The sequence below is a fragment of the Gobio gobio genome (genome assembly GCF_949357685.1).
Source record: "Gobio gobio genome assembly, chromosome: 14".
Classification (NCBI taxonomy): domain Eukaryota; kingdom Metazoa; phylum Chordata; class Actinopteri; order Cypriniformes; family Gobionidae; genus Gobio; species Gobio gobio.
Genome location: NC_137107.1, coordinates 2309903 through 2329119, shown reverse-complemented (window position 1 = coordinate 2329119; position 19217 = coordinate 2309903). Strand labels below are relative to the sequence as shown.

The 19217-nt window shown below is 40.6% G+C and overlaps 1 protein-coding gene across 3 annotated transcripts in view; it reads left to right on the top strand.

The window, feature by feature from the left end:
- The window catches only part of larp1 (La ribonucleoprotein 1, translational regulator), a 44598-nt gene that overhangs the window by 5480 nt on the left and 19901 nt on the right, over positions 1 to 19217 (top strand). For all 3 annotated transcript variants that reach the window (XM_079834201.1, XM_079834202.1, XM_079834200.1), the window contains exons 2-8: positions 7431 to 7492; positions 9655 to 9720; positions 11294 to 11441; positions 11515 to 11649; positions 15623 to 15775; positions 17325 to 17484; positions 18343 to 18487. In XM_079834201.1, the coding sequence (XP_079690327.1) occupies positions 7431 to 7492; positions 9655 to 9720; positions 11294 to 11441; positions 11515 to 11649; positions 15623 to 15775; positions 17325 to 17484; positions 18343 to 18487 (869 nt within the window). The remainder of the gene's footprint in view (positions 1 to 7430; positions 7493 to 9654; positions 9721 to 11293; positions 11442 to 11514; positions 11650 to 15622; positions 15776 to 17324; positions 17485 to 18342; positions 18488 to 19217) is intronic.

The following is a 19217-nucleotide window of genomic DNA, read 5'->3' as shown; positions in this document are numbered from 1 at the left end:
ATCAGCGCTGACTCGAGACGCGAACCATTTAGAACGATTCAGTCCGATTTGGTGAACTGATTCGGTTCACTAAAAAGAACTGGTTCAAAAGAAAGATCGTTCGTGAACCGGACATCACTAACGTACCAGAGACGGAGCTCAGCGATCGCTAACAAAGTTATTTATAGTAACTACTGAGTTATGAGAGCGCTGTCAGTCAGCGCGAGTTTGTGTTTGTATCTGAGAGTTCTGAATAAACACGAGTCCCAGTCACGCCGAGTCCGTCTTCATCATTATTAACAACTTTGTAACACATGCAAAGTATCATTACAGCTGTCGAGATGAACGAGTTATGAGTAAGTGTTGATAATAGCATTATTTTTAAAATAAAATAAAAGCGTCAGTGACGCGCGTTGAGTACACAGCGCAAACAAAGACACAACAGCAGTAATCGAATGTAATCCAGTTTATTGTGGTGAAAGCTGGCTAGCCCGGATATGCTCACGCTTACCCCCCTTCTGCTTAATCTCACACCGCGTTTCGGACTGAATCGTTCTAAATGGTTCGCGTCTCGAGTCAGCGCTGATCCATAATTTACTAAAGTTACTAACTTTCTGACATGAGTGACAGCCCCTCCGACTAGAAATAAACTAATAACCTGAAGTATATGCTGTAACTACAACAGTTCAGACATGCTGAGAGCTGATGTGAAGTGAACTCAGGTCCATCCGTCTCTCTGGCAGCAGCTCGTGCCTCGTAGACCTCGTTAAACCACGCCCCCTCCGCTCATTTAAAATGCAGAGATGTCAGCCAATCACAACAGTGGGCGTTTTTACTGAAGTCTCACAGCAGACACGCCTCTTGAAGCAGGGCATTCAGCCACAGGGCAAACAGCAGTATAGAAAAAATGCCTTTTATTTCTAAATTATGACATTTTATGATGTAAAAATCATACTAACAATATAAGTACACCTCAGGAAACATTATAAAATAATAGAAAAATGCCATGCCATGGGACCTTTAAATATCCTTAAAATATAAAGTTATGAAACTTCTCTTTGCCCTCAGTCAAAACGATTTGGCAGACAACAAATGATAGATTCATGAGAGCAAAGATCGGCCGTTAGATCAGCACAAGACGATCCACTACAGGCCATCAGAGCAGCAGCAGATGCAGAAGGACTGGCTGAGGAAAGGCTGCTCTCGCTGGGGTTAATGAGCGCTGAGCGCCCGCTGATCGCCTGGATCGCACAACTCCACAAACACAAGATTATTTTTTTTTAAATAGGCGCTCTCTTTATAAATAAACCACAGATTTCAGGGCTCCAGACTAACTTTTTTCTCTAGGAGCACAGTGGCCCCCAACTGAAAAATGTAGGGGCACACCGTAAATCAACATGCTAACCAAATCTGCTAATGTCCACTGTATTACTGATAGGTATCGGTATCGTTAAGGTTTTAATATTGTTACTACTCTTACCGATACTGCTTATCGATCCGGTACTTTAACAGTATTCTTACCGGTTCTTTTTATTATACTTTATATATATTTTTTTTTTATAAAAAAAAAAAACATAATTAAGAACATAATTAACATGGCTTTATAATCTGAAAAGTAAAATATCTATAGCAAAAGAAACAGCAATGTTTGAACAAAAATATAAAACATCTATGTGTAAATGGACCAGTGTGCAGGCATTTGGAAGGTGTGCTAACATTAATATTACAGTAAAGATCAAACCTACAAAGAAATCTGATAAAGTAATGAAATGTAAAATAACACTGCATAGTTTTCACTGTATAAATTGATAGATTAATGCTTATAAAAGCTAAAGTTATGAATTCAAGAGATGTGAATATTTTCTATTTGGCTTTTGTTTGATTCGAATGAATGGCTCAATCGTCAGCAGGTTTATTAGACGCTGCCCCTTTAAGACCGATCGAATGTAGAACTAATAATATCATATTCTCCTATTTCTCCAAACTATTTACGCCCATTTAAGATATAAACTGTTAAAATAACTACTCTCCAATCTGGTCATTTTGACACCGGCTATTTGTTGTTTATTTGATGGTTTAGACGCACACGAAGCCTAAAATATTAAGTGCAAGTCGGTCCATTTCGCAGCACACACGCATAAGCCGTCTTGAAGTTGGAAACAGCGTCTCTTGCGCGGATTATTGTGCATTTAATATCTCTTTATTATCAAACACATCCTGCAGTTTAGCAACAGTAGAGACTGCAGTTTACAACAATCACTGAATCTGACGATAAGTTTAGGTTTAAGGAGAAATGACAGCGGCTGTGAAGGATGAGCTCGACGAACACGGCTATTGGAAGAGTTTTACCTCATACCATCTTTTTATAATTCTTGGAAGCCAAAATCGGAAATAAAATAAAATTAGATTAATATCACAGCACATCCCTACAGTTTAAGCAGACTAAACGTTTGTGTAGTTCTCTTGGAGTGTAGTTCTGTTAGTCCTCCCTCATTAAGCTGACTGTGGTGTGTGTGCGCTGCAGCTCCACATGAGAGCGCTCGCTTTCTCTCTCTTCTGGATTGCGAATGGCAAAAATGCATCACGGACAAATGGTTTAATATTATCTCAAATAGAAACGGCTGGCAAAGATAGAATTTCCCAGACATAATGTCTATCAATTATAATTAGTAAGTGTATTTTCTTAATTTCTCCAGTACCGACAGCAGGAAAATTTACTGGTCACACATGTGAGACTGGATGTAAAATTCAGTCGCACACTCTCAAATTTTAGTTGCAAAATGCGACCATTTAGTCGCACTCTGGAGCCCTGGATTTGAGCTTTAAACAACTACATCCACCTGAAAAAGTCTTAACTACATTTTGTGACACAATAGTTCTATTTTTAAATTATGCAGGGTTTCTCATCACGTCACTTTACCACATGACCGCAGCGAGCAGGCTCCTGATTGGGTAACGCGCCGCGAATTGACACCAAAGTTAAAATTTTTCAACTCGAGCGTCAGACGCGAATTCGCTTCAAACACGTGAATGCACAAAAGCACCACGCGCGTGTAATGCACAAGACGCTCAATTCGCCTCGCGAGACCTCCAGACACGCGTCAACACGCCTTTCCATTGACTTAACATTGAAATCACTCGCGCCAGACGCTCTATTCATGCTTGGTGTGAACGCAGCATTACACTCGTCACATACACACTCACACATACACACACACACACACACACACCTCACACACTCTCACACGCATGCACTCACTCACTTACACACTTCTCACACACACTCACTCTCACACTCGTCTCACACATACACACGCTCACACATACACATTCACTTTCACACACTCACACATACATACACACACACACCTCACACACTCTCACACGTGTGCACTCACTCACTTACACACTTCTCACACACTCTCTCTCACACTCGTCTCACACATACACACGCTCACACATACACACTCACTTTCACACACTCACACTAGGGCTGCTCGATTATGGAAAAAATCATAATCACGATTATTTTAGTCAATATTGAAATCACGATTATGTAACACAATTATTTCACATGACTTTGGGAATGTGTTGTATTTATTAAAAATACACTTTTCAACAATTCAATTGAAATTGTAACATTTGTTGTACTTTTTGAACTATTAAAATAAATAATATAACATATATTCGAATCAAAGTATAAAAGTATTCACGTAAAAATGATAACCACAAATAAATAAGATCAACAATATGGTTCGGCTATGCTTTTCATGTACGTCAAACATTAGTTTTCAGGTACAGAAATGTATCAAATGTAAAATAACATTGCATATTTGAGTGCATAAATTAAAGATTAATCCTATTAAACTTACAAAAGCTATTCAATCAAGAGCGGTGAGTGATGCCCTTGTCTTTTGTTGTTTGACATTAAACAGACAGCAGTAAAGGCTACTGCCCCTTTAAGACCTCGCGTCTTCTTTATCGAGTGTATAAAGTTCACTTAAGGCATATACAGACTATGTCTGCTAAGATACTCATCAAGATGGACATGTTGACATACGTTTTGTGTGAGTTTGTCCGTTTAAGAGCAAGACTTGAAAGAGAACTCAATATTTGCGCGCTGAGAGACGTGTGCGCGCTCTCGGATGACACAGAGACACATTTCCTCACAGCGCGTGCGGCTTCTCATTCTAAACCTAAACCCTAAAGCACTAAACCCGGGTGATGACGGTGAAAACGACTGGTCATATTCGAACATATGGCAGCACTCGCAATCTCGCATGCATTGAACAAAGTTTACAAAGAGAGAATTATTTGAAAAATATGAAGGAAAAAAAGGACGTTTACACGGCACCCCTGCTCTCGTCAGTTTTTGTTTCTTTATTAGATTGTCATAGGTCACTCTGTTTAATTTTCAAGTGGTTAAACTAATTCGTGATGTTCGCTTGCGTTACAGCCACTACCATGTAGCAAATCTTAGCATGTTTCTGCTCGTCGTCTGATTCCTCAAAGCCAAACTGTTCCCAGACAACGGAGTTGGTTTTGCCTTTTTTGCTCACCAAACGCTGCTGTAACTGCCCTCCTTCTGCCATCTTTACTCGCGCCGAGTTTTTAAATTCCAGCGGATGATATGCACACGAGTCACTAGACTGAGCTAAGACGACCTGAGAGAGATTTGTGGGTTCGGGAGGGGCGGATGTGCGCGTGCGCGTTTCATTCAGAACGCAAGGCAAAATAATCGTTTTTTCTCGATTGTACTATTTTGGTGATCGTTGGGAGGCAAAATCGAAATCGAAATTCGATTAATTGCACAGCCCTAACTCACACATACACACACTCACTCACTCACTCACATACACTCACCTCACACACTCACACGCGCGCACTCACTCACTTACACACTTCTCACACACTCCTCTCATACACACTCACTCTCACACTCGTCAGACACACACACACACCTCACACACTCACTCACTCTTTCACACACACACACACACACACACACACACACACACACACACACACACGCACTCACTCACTTACACACTTCTCACACACTCACACACCTCACACACTCACTCACTCTTTCACACACACACACACACACACACACACACACACACACACGCGCACTCACTTACACACACTCACCTCACTTACTCTCACACACATTCTGGTGCATGAATAATAGTGACTTTCATTATTAATAACACACAGAAGCGCAGCAATACACACACACACACACACGCAGTGGAGCAGTAACACTGATGTAATGAGCTTACTGTGGCTTCTAACGTGGCTCAACCAATCAGAATCAAGGACCGCAACTATCCGTTTTATGATTTAGATTTAAGATCAACTCTGCCAAAGCACTGGTGCTAAAGACCTTTAGTGTTATTATGTGACGTGTGCATTATGAGAGGCCGGACTCTGGGTGATGTGTGTGTGTGTGTGTGTGTTCTTACAGCTGGAACAGAGACAGATCATGTTAGCAGTAATGCTGTCCGAGTTCACTCAACACATGACCCAAACTTATATTGTACCCGTGTTTGTTTCTGGATGACTATACAAACCATCGCCACATTTACCACACACACTTATACACTTTAACCTCAGACGCTCGACTTCAGTGCTGTTCTTCTTCTTCGCGGCGTGTGATGTCATCATGTCAGAAAGGTCACATGACGCAGGTGGAAGTGCCGATATAATAATACCTCCAACTTTAAAATCGTCCGTCATCGTTGTTTTTAGTCTTTGCACGTTCGTTTTAACACTGGGGCGGCACTTCCACCTGCGTCATGTGACCTTTCTGACGTGATGACATCACACGCCGTGAAGAAGAAGAATCTGAGGGTGCAAAAAAATCTAAATATTGAGAATCTCCTTTTAAAGTTGTCCAAATGAAGTCTTAACCAATGCATATCACTACTAATAATACATGTATGATATATTTACAGAATCTCTTCATGGAGCATGATCTTAAAGGATTAGTTCACTTTCAAATCAACTTTCTCTCTTATAGTTTACTCAGCCCCTTGTCATCAAGATGTCCATGTCTTTCTGTCTTCAGTCGAAAAGAAATGAAGATTTTTGATGAAAAGATTTCAGGATATTTCTCCAAATAATGGAAGTCAATAGACCCCAAACGGTTCACGGTCCAGATGAGCGGTTCAGTACAGCTTCAAAAGGGCTTTAAACCACATCAGATGATCAATAAGGCTCTTATCTAGCCAAACCATTGGCCATTTAAAAACAAAAGTGCACATCACTGAACAGAGCAAGGCGAGCATTTGTGCTTATAAAACTTAAACTTTATTTTTTGTTTTTAAATGGCCAATGGTTTGGCTAGATAAGACCCTTATTGATCGTCTGATGTGGTTTAAAGCCCTTTTGAAGCTGTACTGAACCGCTCATCTGGACCGTGAACCGTTTGGGGTCTATTGACTTCCATTATTTGGAGAAATATCCTGAAATCTTTTCATCAAAAATCTTCATTTCTTTTCGACTGAAGACAGAAAGACATGGACATCTTGATGACAAGGGGCTGAGTAAACTATAAGAGAGAAAGTTTATTTGAAAGTGAACTAATCCTTTAAAGGTCCCGTTCTTCGTGTTTTTTTGAAGCTTTGATTGTGTTTACAGTGTGCAATATAACATGTGTTCATGTTTCGCGTGTAAAAAAACACAGTATTTTTCACACAATGTACTTATCTGTATACCGCTGTTTCCACTGTCCTAAAAACGGCTGGTGATTTCCTCTTTCTATGAAGTCCCTCCTTCAGAAATACGTAACGAGTTCTGATTGTGCCAGCGCTTACCGTGTTGTAATTCGACCGCAGCTTAGCGCACGTGCCAGCAGTTCCTGTGTTATGATTCGACAGCAGCTTAGCGCACGTTGGAAAGGTCACGCCTCTTAACGGAGAGATGTATGCGTTCAATAATCTCTACAGCGTCCCTGGGAAAGCCAAACAAAGGTGATTTGACTCCTGGATGAAAATAACAGCGTCTCGACGACATGGCGATAAACACACTCAACGCAACAGTTCCTTTTCTCCACGCGACACGTCCGCTTCTCCACGTGGGACAGCAACAAGACCGCGCCCCCTTTTTCGCGTTTCTTTGTGGGCGGAGGTTAGTCTGTTCTACTGCTCTACTGACGTAATTAAAGAAGGAAGTACCAGGATGTAGTCCAAGCCAGCCGTTCGCTGTAGGCTCTGAAAGGGAACTTCTGTTAAATAAAATATCTCGCTTGGCATTGAACTTTGAGCTTTATAATTTTACAGGTATTATTTATGCTCTAACAGCAACATTACACACTAACTAAAGTTTGAACAATGGGATCATGCGGAATGGGACCTTTAATATCCTGATGGTGTTTGGCATTGAAGAAAAATGGATAATTTTGACCCAATGTGTTAATTGTGGTGCTCTTTTTGTTGCTTCTCTAGAGCATTCTGGGCCCACAAAGGTTGTGAAGGCGGGAAACACACGAACGAGACGCGGAGGAAAGGTGAGTGGCTCTACACTAGTTTACCTGGAGCTGGACATTCACTAGGGGTCGACCCATATGGGTTTTTTAGTGCCGATACCGATTTTTTTCCTCAGCTTTAGCCGATGACGATACGAGCTGCCGATATTTGGAGCCGATATTTGGAGCCGATGCTGCTTTTGCTCCCTCAATTTACATCATAAAAATGACACAATGATCATGATGATAACAATTTAAAATTTACAATTTAAAAAGGGAACATTTAATGAACTAAAAAAAACTATATTTAACAAATAGTAAAAACAGGAGAGGTAGAACAAGAACAAAAGAGTTCAGTGGTGAAAATAAATATTTAAGCATAAATAAAATAATGACACTATTGCACACAGTATCAACAAGCGAGCAGCATAATAAAGTGCACACTGACTGCACTATACTTCATTTAACAACTATTCACAACCTAGTCATTTAATGGCTACACTCTAAAAAATGCTGGGTTAAAAATAACCCAAGTTGGGTTGAATATGGACTAACCCAGCAATTAGGTTGTTTTGACCCAGCGGTTGGGTTAAATGTTTGCTTAAAACAACCCAATTGATGAGTTAGTCCATTTTCACCCCAACTTGGGTTATTTTTAACCCAGCATTTTTTAGAGTGTAGGTGCTCTTCACTGAATCTCTTGTAGAGCAACACCAGCGGTAATTCAGGAGAAAATCTCCCAATGCTCCACGTGAAACTTCAGTCTTTCCACCTTTACCATCGTGTCAATTCTCAACTGATTTTGATTAATATGCGCGAGGGAGAGCGAGAGAGTTTGAAGACGGTGAGAGCTGCCCTGTGGACGCCTGTCTGGAAATAATGCAGGGAAAAAATATCGGCGAACGCAGCAGCCTTATATCGGCCGATACACGTAAAAATCACAAATATCGGCGAACGCAGCAGCCTTATATCGGCCGATACACGTAAAAATCACAAATATCGGCGAACGCAGCAGCCTTATATCAGCCGACACACGTAAAAATCACAAATATCGGCGAACGCAGCAACCTTATATCGGCCGACACACGTAAAAATCACAAATATTGGTGAACGCAGCAGCCTTATATCGGCCGATACACGTAAAAATCACAAATATCGGCGAACGCAGCAGCCTTATATCGGCCGATACACGTAAAAATCACAAATATCGGCGAACACAGCAGCCTTATATCAGCTGATACACGTAAAAATCACAAATATCGGCGAACGCAGCAGCCTTATATCGGCCTAAAGGTCTGTTCACACCGGGACGATTTTCGCACGCGTTTATTGCCGACGTTTAACGCCTCGGGACTAAACAATGGGCGCCAATGTGAGTGTTCACACCGACGCGCAAAACGCCAGGCGTAAAAGCGTCATTTTTAAAAAAAACGCCTCGGGTTCGTTTTTTTATTTTGACGCGGCGCGTAAAAAACTGTCCGACCAATGAGATCCGCGCTTTTGTTCACGTGCCTGGAGCTGCTGAAGTGACAGTAAAACACGACTTGGTGGCGCTCAAGCACAAAACGCTCTTGCCGAGCACACACTGATACGACGAAGAAGTAGTAAGTAGACAAAGAAGAAGATGAACTGCTAATGCTGCTTGCCAGTTAGCAAAAAGTGTGTGAATGGTTTTGTCCATATACATAATATGTCTATGGTTTTGGCAAGCACGTAAATACTGTCTCTCTTCTTCTTCTGTGTGACAAGCGAGTGTCAGAGGCTTAAAGTGCCGCAGCGCCATCTTGTGTACCGGGAGCGCATCGACTGAATGTGCACGTTCACTCGGCGCAGCGCCAGTGGAAATCGCTTGGGTGTGAACACTCAAGACGCGCCGAAAAACGGCACGAAAAACGCTGGCGATAAGCGCGCGCGATATTCGTCCCGGTGTGTACAGGCCTTAACACTAACATTCACTGAAGAAAATCCCTTAAGGTCCGTTCACGATAACTATATCAGCCTCCACACGATATCACTCGCTTATTATAAACACTGCAGTTCTGGCGTCCGTCTCGGGATTCTGATTGGCTGTCAGAAACACAAGCTGTTAACTGTTAAAGATTGTATTCGTGCACCCCTATTGATTACTGGTCTTCTGGGCTCTGAGTGTGATGGCGAGTCTGCTGTTGTGGTCAAACGGGTTTAACACGCACATGTTTTTGAAGGTGGGGGATTTTGGAGATGCTAACAACTGGCCGACGCCTGGAGAGATTGCGACGAAGGAAGTTCAGGTAAGAGAGCGGTAAACCATGTCCAGTCTAAGTGAATGTGTTTCTCATCTGTGCCAGATCACTCGGACATGCACACATTTACACACCTCTATCCACGCCGGTCATGCTTGCCTGTTTGCGCTTGTTTTACGACATGTGCAAAATGTCCTTTAGGGGGGTAGGGTTAGATTTTCAGTTCATCTGTAGTCTTTAAAATTGTCTTTATAAAGACTTTTTTCCCAACCTGACAGAAGATACGAGAGTTCACAGTTTGTGTAGCCAAATAATAATAACTTGTATAATAAACGAGCCTGAAACACACAGGACTTTTATTTTGAAATGTGTGTGCAGGAGCTCATTCAGATTCAGACACAACACATTACAGTATAAACACCGTACAGAAAACACTCACAACTGGCATAAATGTGGAACGCACAACAGCGCCACCTTCAGGCTCTGAGACCTCAAGCGCTTGTTACACCATTTAAAGGGTTAGTTCACCCAAAACTGTAAATTGTGTGATTAATGACTGAGCCTCATGTGGTTGGACACCCGTCAGACCTCCGTTCATCTTCAGACACAAATGAAGATATTTTAGTGTAAATCTGATGCTCTGAAAGGCCTCCATTGGCTCAACTTTACACTCTCAAGACCCTTAAAAGACACTAAAGACTAAAGTTACAAAGTCCATCTCACTACAGCGGCTCTACAATAACTTTATGAAGACGAGAATAGTTTCTGTGCGCAAAAACACCCTAAATAACGACTTATATAGTGATGACGATTTCAAAACACGGCATCATGAAGCTTTGAAGCGTTATGAATCAGTGAGTCGATTCAGCGGTTCAGAGCGTTATGAATCAGTGAGTCGATTCAGCAGTTTGACACGCAATCCGAATCATCATTCGACTCACTGATTCATAACGCTCTGAACCACTGAATCGACTCACTGATTCATAACGCTCTGAACTGCTGAATCGACTCACTGATCCATAACGCTCTGAACTGCTGAATCGACTCACTGATTCATAACGCTCTGAACCGCTGAATCGACTCACTGATTCATAACACTCTGAACCGCTGAATCGACTCACTGATTCATAACGCTCTGAACTGCTGAATCGACTCACTGATTCATAACGCTCTGAACCGCTGAATCGACTCACTGATTCATAACGCTTCGAAGCTTCATGATGCCGTGTTTTGAAATCGTCATCACTATATAAGTCGTTATTTAGGGTTTTTTTGCACACAGAAACTATTCTCGTCTTCATAAAGTTATTGTAGAGCCGCTGTAGTGAGATGGACTTTGTAACTTTAGTCTTTAGTGTCTTTTAAGGGTCTTGAGAGTGTAAAGTTGAGCCAATGGAGGCCTTTCAGAGCATCAGATTTACACTAAAATATCTTCATTTGTGTCTGAAGATGAACGGAGGTCTGACGGGTGTCCAACCACATGAGGCTCAGTCATTAATGACACAATTTACATTTTTGGCTGAACTAACCCTTTAATCATCTGAACACACTGCACATCTATTGTTAGGCACAGATGTGAGTGAAACGCGCGCACTGTTCATGATTTGTGTTTTTCTGTCAGGTTGTGAAGAAGCCCGTGGTCAAACGCGAGTCGAAGGGAAAGAGGGAAAATGAAGAGAGCAAAGAGAACCTCAAAGCCAAATCAGACGACTCCGGAGAAGAGAAAAACACTGATGAGGAGTCACAGAAAAACGGGAACAAAAAGAGAGGTGTGTAACCCTTCATTCCTCTCCTGCGCTCTTTTAGTGTGTGTGTGAAGGCACTAATGATGATGTGTTGTAGGAAATAAGCACAAGTGGGTTCCTCTTATGATCGAGGTGAAGTCTGAAGGTCCGCGCGAGCGCTCGGCCTCCCGGAATAACACACGGCAGTTTGATGCTCACCGGATCCCGCCCGGCAACAGGAATGACCTCAGAGGTATTCATAAACACACTCATTATCTCCTTTTTAACCTTTATATGTGTGCATTAATGTGACTATACACCTTAACTATTTTTCAATTAAATAAATGTTCTGTATTTTAGTTTAATAATATTTATTGAATATTTCGAGGATATCTTTTGGTACTAAAAAGGCCTATTTGTGCAATAATTATGGTCCACTTAACCCTTAATCATCCCTTGGGGTCCAGCTGCAACCATTTTTAAAAGTGTTCCCTTCATCTCAGGGCCATGAGACTCTGTGACTTTTCCTAAATAATCTATCTAAACATGCACAAACAATCTGGGCTTGATTTGGTTGTTCTAAAGGTGTGTAAAATTGTTTTACTGTTTAAGTCCCTCATGGTCAGATTGACCCCACATTGAAAATGAATGGGAAAGTGTAAAAAATATTTTTTTCACTTTTTTTGTCCAAAAAAATCAACTAAATCCAGTATAAATCTGAAAATGTCCACATTTATATCAAGATCTGGTCCTAGAGCATAAACACAAAGTAGAACGAACTTTCTGTCTCGCACACACACACACACACACACACACACACACACACACACACACACACACACACACACACACACACACACACACACACACACACACACACGTGTGTGACTGCAACAGAGAGCATTTTTATAGAAACTGGCAAATAAAATCAACAAAACTGGCATAAATCTGAAAAAATTCCATACATAAATGAAGGACAAATACTAGAGCACAAATGCAACATGAACAATCATGAGAAAGAGGGGGAAAAGGGCAAATAAAAGAAAGATGAAAGCTTAACTTCTGCATAACTTCCCTCTGGACCTCTAGTGGATAATGTGCTCATTGCACTCTCTCTCTCTCTCTCTCTCTCTCGCTCTCGCTCTCGCTCTCGCTCTCTCTCTCTCTCTCTCTCTCTCTCTCTCTCTCTCTCTCTCTGTCTCTCTCTCGCTCTCGCTCTCGCTCTCGCTCTCGCTCTCGCTCTCGCTCTCTCTCTCTCTCTCTCTCTCTCTCTCTCTCTGTCTCTCTCTCGCTCTCGCTCTCGCTCTCGCTCTCGCTCTCGCTCTCTCTCTCTCTCTCTCTCTCTCTCTCTCTCTCTCTCTCTCTCTCTCACTCTCACTCTCACTCTCACTCTCACTCTCACTCTCACTCTCTCTCTCTCTCTCTCTCTCTCTTTAACTATAATTCCTAAAGTTTTTCCACAAACCTACAGATGGCGGTATTCTATCCCTAACACACTGAGCAATGTCCAAAAACTATTTATATTTATTTAAGATCATCATTCAAGTGATTTTTTTCATAAAAAAATAATTTTTAATGAGTCAATTTAGGACATAGTTAAGTATTGGTGCAGTAAATAGGTAAAAAAACTACCAAATACCCACAAAAACACAGCATAAATGTACAGTTGAGAAGTAAATAAAAATGATATATAGTTTTCCATGTAAAAAAATTATATTTCCTTATGCAATCGCTCTGTAAAAGGTTTGGGGTCTATCTGAGCACAAGGGCCTCAAACGTAAACCCTACTTGAGGGACGATTAAAGGTTAAAATATTTTTTATTATTTATTACAATTAGTGTAGTAATTAAGGTTAAAATGGAGAATTCCAATGCAAAGCGGCAAATTAGAGACATTCTGTGGCTGGAAAAATAATAATGTTCATTTGTTATCCACCAGGTGCTTGCATGGCTCTTTAATAAATATACATGTGTCTAGTCTGGTTGCTCAAAGAATTGCAGATCATAACTGCTGACTTATTTTTAGCTTTTGCATTTTAATAAATATTTAGACATGATCAAACCCTAGATTTCTTTAAATGTGACATTTTAAAATAGTTAACTTATATCCTAATATTTTTAATGATACTTTATAAGCGCACAAGTGAATATTAATGAATGTGAGCAAATATAATTTAACCCAAGAAAAGATTAAAATAGTGCTAAAAAGTCAAACTTATTTTGCTCTATATGTACAGTAGGCTATACACTTATGAAATGATATTGAATCAAGATCGAGAACGATACCCACCACAAATTGGTTTCTAATCTGAGGGAAACACTGATATATATTTGCAAATCAATCGTGTTTGTGTGTTTGATCAACATGAAATGAACTGCATCTATTATTCAGGGTTCCCAACGGGGTCTTAAAATGTCTAAAATTAAAAAAAAATAATTTAAGGCATTAAAACGTCTTAAAAACGGCCAGATTTTCATCCGAGGTCTTAAATTTCATTTAGTTAGCTCTAAAAAAAAAAAAGGTTTTATCCTCGTTCATTTCCAGAAACGCTGGCCACAGAAAGTTATTAACGTTACACAGTAGCAAAAAAGTATCGAATCGTAGACGACAAAATGGAGCTCGAGACTTTTATTAGGCGTGTGTTGTAGTTCTTTCTGGGGGATATTGGTGTTGTACGCGCTGATAAAACTACAAATCCCATGATAAAGGCAAATACCTGCGCGCTAAATACGTCTACGTTTAATAATGTTGTATTTTGTTGGACAGAATGAGGCAGACAAGCATTGTTTTCTATTATTCTCTACAGTGATAAACTCAATCAGCACTGCACATCTTATTATTATGAAGATAGTGAAGGCTTGAAGAACTCAAATACACCAGATCTTGATGCAGTCGTTTCATCAGTCAAAGCGTTTCTATCTTCAGTTTATCCTTCATCGCTAGCTTCACATTAGGGCTAACGATGACTTCTCTGAGGCTAATGTGGAGTTTCTGCTCGAGGGCGCCCTCTGGCTTCAGTATGAATGAAAGTTTGGGTAACAAATATGAAAAATAATACTTCTCTCTAAATAAATTTATATGACAATCCTTATGTTTTTCTCCAATGTATTTTTTCCCCTACAGTGGATGCATTTGAGACTCATATTTCATATTAAATACATAGACTTTAAGAAATTGATATCACAGATAAAAAGCACAGATTTTTTAATCTTTAGACCTTCTAATGATTTTTAGTCATAGGCTGTCTGCATATTAACAGGTAAAAAACAGGCGCCAAAGTTGTTGCTGCAGACCCCTCTGGCACTGGGTAGTTGCGCCCCTGTGCGTCGTATAGGTCTTAAATATCAATCTATATGGTCTTAATGTCTTAAAGGTCCCGTTCTTCGTGTTTTTTTGAAGCTTTGATTGTGTTTACAGTGTGCAATATAACATGTGTTCATGTTTCGCGTGTAAAAAAACACAGTATTTTTCACACAATTTACTGATCTGTGTACCGCTGTTTTCACTGCCCTCAAAACGGCTTGAAAGATTTCCCTGTTCTATGAAGTCCCTCCTTCAGAAACACGTAACGAGTTCTGATTGGGCCAGCGGTTCCCGTGTTGTGATTCGACAGCAGCTTAGCACACGTTACCGGAAAGGTCGCGCCTCTCACCATAACGGGGATGCATGCGCTCAATGATCTCTAATTACAGCGGCCCTGGGAAAGCCAAACAAAGGTGACTTGACTCCGGGATGAAAATAACAGCGTCTCGACGACATGGCGACACACTATACAAACGCATCACTTCCTCTTCCCCACGCGGGAGCAACAAGACCACGCCCCCTTTTTCGCGTACGCTTGTGGGCGGAGTTTAGTCATCAAACTGCTCTACTGACGTCATTAAAGCAGGATATACAGGATGTAGAACAAACCAGCCGTTCACTGTAGGCTCTGAAAGGGAACTTCTGTCAAATAAAATATCTCGCTTGGCATTGAACTTTGAGCTTTATAATTTTACAGGTATTATTTATGCTCTAACAGCAACATTACACACTAACTAAAGTTTGAACAATGGGATCACGAAGAACAGGACCTTTAAAAAGGTCTTAAATGTGACTTGCTGAAACCTGCAAGAACCCTGATCATTGAGAATCAGTCTTCAAAGAATAGGACACGGGGAAGATCACAACATTATCAAACTACTTGCACTCTTGACACGTGTGTGTGTGTGTGTGTGTGTGTGCAGATTGGCACAGTGGGAAGTTCGAGCAGGAGCTGAGAGATGACCATGATGAGGTGTCGAGTGTGAAGAGCGAGGGCGCGCCCTACAGAGCGGCTGTCAGGGGCCGGGGCCGAGGACGGGGACGGGGCCGGGGCCGAGGAAGAGGAGGCAGAGGAGGTACAGGCCTTAGGCTGACAGCGATCTCACACACACACACACTGATCACACAAACAGCAGTGCTTCAGGGAGTCAGCCTGCCATTGGGACCAGTATGGGGCCAGTGGGGCCAATATATATGATATTACACCATTTATATATAGAGAGATAAAACCCATTAAAAATTGATGCAATTTGAAAAAGTGCCCCTATTATGCAAAGTCTCCTCCAACATGCATCAAAGTTCACACACACTTTAAAGCGTTAGTTCACCCAAAACTGTAAACCGTCAGACCTCCGTTCATCTTCAGACACAAATGAAGATATTTTAGTGTAAATCTGATGCTCTGAAAGGCCTCCATTGGCTCAACTTTACACTCTCAAGACCCTTAAAAGACACTAAAGGCTAAAGTTACAAAGTCCATCTCACTAAAGCGGCTCTACAATAACTTTATGAAGACAAAAAAACCCTAACTAACGACTTATATAGAGATGACGATTTCAAAACACGGCCTCATGAAGCTTCAGAGCGTTATGAATCAGTGAGTTGATTCAGCGGTTTGACACGCGATCCGAATCATGAATCAACTCACTGATTCATTACGCTCTGAACCGCTGAATCGACTCACTGATTCATAACGCTTCGAAGCTTCAGATGCCGTGTTTTGAAATCGTCATCACTATATAAGTCGTTATTTAGGGGTTTTTTGCGCACAGAAACTATTCTCGTCTTCATAAAGTTATTGTAGAGCCGCTGTAGTGAGATGGACTTTGTAACTTTAGTCTTTAGTGTCTTTTAAGGGTCTTGAGAGTGTAAAGTTGAGCCAATGGAGGCCTTTCAGAGCATCAGATTTACACTAAAATATCTTCATTTGTGTCTGAAGATGAACGGAGGTCTGACGGGTGTCCAACCACATGAGGCTCAGTCATTAATGACACAATTTACATTTTTGGGTGAACTAACCCTTTAAAAGCGCTCTTCTCTCAGTGTCTGAAACGCTTCAGTCTCTCTAAGCCCCGCCTCTCTGAGAGCTGCTCTGCTGTGATTGGTCCGAAAGCAAGCGCTCATTAGTGATGCGAACAGTACTGGGGCCAGTTGCATAAACTTAGCCATTATGTTTAGACTGTGTCTTAAGAACTAATTTGAAACACTAGCAATTAGTCAAGAGGTAATCCGTCTTACTTTTCTGATTCAAATTAGACCAATCTAACTTTTTATGTAACTGACTTTAAAAAGTTAGGAACAGTCTTGAAGGAAAAAATAGACGACTAACTTTTAAGACTAGTGTAAGCAGTTTCTGCAACCGGCCCCTGATGGTGTGGGTTTGACCGTCTCCATCTCAGCAGAAAACAGCGTCTTCTCCACATGAGCAACACCAACCAAACGACTACAGTGAGTGAGGGCGGGGCTAAGAGACGCTGCTCAGCCAATCACAACCAGAGGCGGGAATTATGCTAATGAGCTGCATAGTTACACCGGTTCAGCAGGAAGTGTGACTGACAGCTGGTTTCAGTTCAGAATGGATGGTCTCTTTGGGAGAGGAGTGTGATGTTTTGCTTGTGTCATCAGGTCATTATGATTACTACGGTTATAAAGGCTTCGAAGGGAAGGATGGAGCCTGCGGTCAGAAGTTCAACAGCACGGTGACCTACTATTACGACAACATGAGCAGTAATGACCTCTACACTGTGGACCATGACCTGCTCAAGGACTACATCAAGAGGCAGATGTGAGTAACACCTGGAGTTATGACTTTAACATCTACATTTTAGGCCTTAAAAACTCTTACATTTGCTGAAGTATTCTGTTTTAGGTTCTAAATCATTTTAAACAGGTCTTTAATTTTATTATTTTTTCCACTTTTACTTCAGTACATATTTTCGATGAGTTTAATACTTTTACTCCGATATCTTTTGAGAGAGCGATTCACTGTCTCTAAAACAACACGAACTGTGAAGTAACATATACAAACAATGAACAGCTGTATTTTTATTAACTAAGATTAATAAATACAGTAACAAATGTATTGATCATGGTTAGGTCATGTTAGTTATTAGTCTAATACATTAACTAATGTAATGTTAACAACTCAAACCATATTGTAAAGTGTTACAAACAAATGATTTACTCAGAACTCCTCTTGAAATGAGAATATAAGTGTGCTTACCATATTTTTTTTAGTAAGAGTGGTTATAGTAAGATTTAATCTTAATGAACTACAGTATTTTCAGGTTATTTATATGACAATATGTAGAAAAATTACCTACCAACATTGTGATTGTCCTTTAGGTTAATCATTTGAAATAATAAAAACAATATGATGTTCAAACTTTTGACTACTTTCTTTAATAACTACATAACACTTGTACTTTTACTTTCAGTACTTGAGTAGTACATTTTAAAATAAACTACTTGCAATACTTAAGTACAAAAAATGTTGAATACTTTAGTACTTCTACTTAAGTGTGGTGCTTAAAGAGCAACTTCTACTCAAGTCACTTTTTTGATAAGGAACTTGTACTTTTCCTCAAGTCTGTGTGTCTAGTACTTTAAACATCTGTGGTGTTGATGTGTTGTGTTCCCGCAGTGAGTACTACTTCAGCATTGATAATCTGGAGCGGGACTTCTTCCTGCGCAGGAAGATGGATCAGGAGGGCTTCCTGCCGGTGGCTCTGATCGCCAGCTTCCACCGCGTTCAGGCCCTCACCACAGACGTCAGCCTCATCCTCGAGGTCCGTTCCTCTGCTAGGGGTCGGCACATATCGAGTTTTTTTAGTGCCAATACCGTTTTTTTTTTTTCCTCAGCTTTAGCCGATGAGCGATACGAGCTGCCGATTTTCTTGAGCTGATATTTGGAGCCGATACTGCTTTTGCTCCCTCAATTTACAACATAAAAATTACATGATGATCAGTGTTGGGGAAAGTTACTTTGAAAAGTAATGCTTTACAATATTGCGTTACTCCCTTAAAAAGTAACTAATTGAGTTACTTTTTAAGAAAAGTAATGCGTTACGTTACTTTTGCGCTACTTTTTCTCACCTGGGCTTGTTTTTGTTTTTGTTTATAACAATAAAGTTATATTTTTGTGTAATGGTAAAGACCTCTTCATACCCAAATGTAAATAATGCGCCCCAGGCTGAGGTAAAGATGCAGATTCCCTCATGAACACTAGAGGGCGCAGCTCTGGATAATGGAGAATAGATGCAGGAGAAAAAAGTTACACCAATAAAAACAATAAATCTAGTAATTTTCATCATCAAAGGTCAGCAGCAAGACATTGGTCAATTAAATATAAAGGTAGATTATGCATAAAAATAGTTGTTTTATTTAACATTTAATTATTGGAGGTTTGCTTATATTATCTGATTTAGCATTTGACTGATTTTATTCATTTTGAGGAGGACAGAATCTTTACTGTGCAAGTGAGATAAATAAATGCTCACATTTAGTCTAGAACTACAA